The sequence below is a fragment of the Triticum aestivum genome, chromosome 6A (assembly GCF_018294505.1).
Source record: "Triticum aestivum cultivar Chinese Spring chromosome 6A, IWGSC CS RefSeq v2.1, whole genome shotgun sequence".
Taxonomy (NCBI): Eukaryota; Viridiplantae; Streptophyta; class Magnoliopsida; order Poales; family Poaceae; genus Triticum; species Triticum aestivum.
The window spans coordinates 11,970,099-11,973,377 of record NC_057809.1 but is presented as its reverse complement, the minus strand read 5'-3'; the positions used below and the strand labels follow the sequence as shown (position 1 = coordinate 11,973,377).

Here is a 3,279-nt window from a genome sequence, read left to right as displayed (position 1 = left end):
CCAGTTCTTTTCACGCATGGCGGCGCATCGGCCTGGTTAGCATCCCCCGCCAATGGGGATTTCACTGCAGAGTTCCACATTGCAGCGTAACAAAATCAATCTACCTAGAAGTTCCTTCCTCTGTATTGCTGCTGCTGCATCTCCTGCAAAACAGATTAAGAAGACATGATTAGAAGTTTAGAACGGGCAGTTTGCATCTCCAACTTAACAGAGCTGGGGTGTACAACATTTCACTTCAAAAGAGGCTTCCAGGTGCATAATAATAGACAGGGCGGGTCTGTCCCATCATCATTTGCTGCCCATACTGCAGATAAGAAAACAAAGTTAGTTAGCACGATGGTAGCAAAGAGCATCAGTAATCTCGGGGCATCAGCTTATATGCAATTAGTCAGTAATTCAGCGTCCAGGCATTAGACCTGAGGGGGAAATGAATGACTACTAGTATATAACAGCATGGAATGGCAAACTCATGGTCCAAACATAAGACAATTAATAAACACCAATGTGTAACATCAACATAAGTAATAACTATATAAACCAAGAGAACCCAGCCTAGGTCTTAGATAGGATCATTAGAAAACTATAAGCATAACAGCATGTCAACGATAAGCCAAAACATGATACATGGGAGGCTGGAAAGAAACTAAGAATGCATAGTGAAGTTCATTTCACGTAAGCTGTCTCACCTGTTGCCCAGAAGGATGCATGTAACCCTGGGGAGAAGATCCAGGCTGAGCATTGTAAACAACAGGCTGTCCACCATACGCCTGTGGAAACTGCAATATAATTATCATAGTGAGTTACAGCAATCACTGCCGATGCATCAGAAGTTAGTACAGCCTTTTTACAAGGGGACACAAAATAGAATGTACAATTTTCAAGAACCGCCACATAATTAATAGATAAAATGTAATCGCATCATTTTACAATATATACTGCATATTGGTTCAACTGAAAGCACACTTGGAAACATAACCTAGATATTCAGCCTATGTGCGCCTTGGAAAGCATTGACTACTGCATTTTAAGACCTTGAAAAATAGTGAAGGGCCACAGCAATTAAGAAAAGCTTATCAATAAAATCTACTGATAAGCTTTGGTGCCAGATTAACTGTTTGGCTGATTAGCCTGCAAACTTTTCACTGCAACCATTCACAATTTTTGGGGGGTAAAAACCAACAAATATGTTCATAACTGAGACAACTATACGACTCCAGTAATCGCATCACAATGCACACTGATATTAGGTATATAAATTGCATGCTGATATTTGGTAAGATATTAATTGCACGTTGATATTCACTCTGTCCCTAATTACTTGTCGCGGAAATGGATAAAAATGGATGTATCTAGATATAAAATACGTCTAGATACATCCATTTCTGGGACAAGTAATTTCAGACGGAGGGAGTATTAGGTAAAATATTAATTGAATGCTGATATTTGGCAGAATATTAATTGTGTGGCAGATTTCATAGGATGGTGTTAAGTCTAAACTTCTTTATAACCAGTGACAGTGGTGAGTAACTAGAGCATTAAACAAGTTTGGTGCTAAACATTGGGGGTGATATAGACCATCAGATCAGCATGGTTCAATGGCCGAGACGGTTTTGGTTCTCCGGCCTTCGAGCTTTTATAGGTCTAGAAGATGCATCCATTTGAATTCAAACATTGCAACCATTTTACATAAATAGTAAGTAACTTGGCAACTATCAAAAGTAGAAACTCACCCCCATGCCAACAGGCAAACCATGTCCAGTAGCCCCCATGTTATTAGGATAATAGTATGTTGCATCAAGCGCTGGAGGGTGATGTGGCCTCAGAGAAGTCAAGGGAGTGAAACTCTTAGCATTAGGGTTCAAATTGAATTCCTGGTACGGAAAACCAATAGTCAGTGCACTTGGCACAGGCGACAAAACATGGCCAGATATGATACACATATCTACATTACATCCTGACCTTAGCGTTTGGGTTCAAACTTGATTTGTCTGAGCTAAGAGATCCCATCGAAGAACTTGGTGATAAGCCTGGAGCAGCACTCGCAGCTGAGTTCGCAGCAACACGCTCGGATGTTAATGGTGTAGGACTGCCAGGTCTTTGAGAAGAATTCGCATATTCAGGCCCAGAAGGAAGTTTGCTGGGTAGAGTCGAATCTTGTGCCAAACCATCTGATGACTTGTTTCCTTGGCCGCCCTCGCCGACGCCCTCGTCGCCCCCGTTGTCGCCCTCGCCGGTCAACCTCGCTATGAGCCGCTGCGCGCCACCCCGGTTTATCATTTTTTTCATTTTTTGTTCGTATATATAATGTATATATGTATGTGGCTATATGTATGTATAGATGTTCATATATGTGTATTATTTTTTTGTTCAGAGCATTTTTTGTTCATATATGTATTTTTTTGTTTATGTGTATTATTTTTTTGTTCATAGCATTATTTCCATGTATATTATGTGGCTATGTATGTATAGATGGATAGCATTTTTTCCATGTATGTATGTCATTGTCGATATACCCCCTCCCCGTTAACTTCGACAGGAGGGGGGTCAATATAACCCTCCCCGATAACTTCGACATGAGGGGGGGTCGATATACCCCCTTCCTGATAACTTCGACATGAGGGGGGGTCGAGAACTAGTTTAGGGGGTCGAGGGTTGAGAACTAGTTTAGGGGGTCAAGGGTCGAGAACGTCGGACATTCATGAGAGAGGCGAGGAAGAAGGGGAAGAAGAGGGAGAAGAAGAGGAGAGGAAGAAGAGGAAGTCTTCTCCTCTATTCTTTCTTCTCTTCTTTTTTCTTCTTCTTCCTATATGTATTAGTTTTTTATTTAGGTTGTTAATTAGTAGATATTAATTTTGTTCATATATGTATGGATGCATGTGATATGTATGTATGTATGTATGTATGTATCGGGTATGTCGTTGTTGATATACCCCCTACCCGATAACTTCAACACGAGGGGGTCGAGAGGGGGTCTAGGGTCGCCGAGGAGTCGAGGGTCGTCGAACATGATAGCAAGTAGAGGATAAAAAAAGAAGAGGAAGAAAAAAAAAGAGGAGAAGAAAGAATAGAGGAGTTCTTCTCCTCTATTCTTTCTTCTCCTCTTTTTTTCTTCTTCTTCCTCTTTTTTTATCGGGAATGAGGGTCGTCGAGGGTCGCCGAGCGGTAGAGGAAACCCTAAATAGCAAGTATCGTCGGTGTGAGATACATGTGGCCGTCGGTGTCGGACAGTATATCCACGTCCCACAAGTGGCGCGGGCTTCGACGCCCACGTCACTTGTG

At 41.8% G+C, this 3,279-nt stretch overlaps 1 protein-coding gene across 1 annotated transcript; it reads right to left on the bottom strand.

Annotated features, from left to right (window-relative positions):
* LOC123129293 (polyadenylate-binding protein-interacting protein 3-like) lies at positions 1 to 2,277 on the bottom strand. The gene is made up of 5 exons (XM_044549518.1): positions 1,960 to 2,277; positions 1,731 to 1,871; positions 687 to 776; positions 251 to 304; positions 1 to 143 (listed from the first exon to the last, which is right to left on the bottom strand). Exons 1-5 carry the CDS (start codon positions 2,275 to 2,277, stop codon positions 105 to 107), a joined length of 642 nt encoding a protein of 213 aa, XP_044405453.1. The 3' UTR covers positions 1 to 104.
* Positions 2,278 to 3,279: the final 1,002 nt, after the last annotated feature.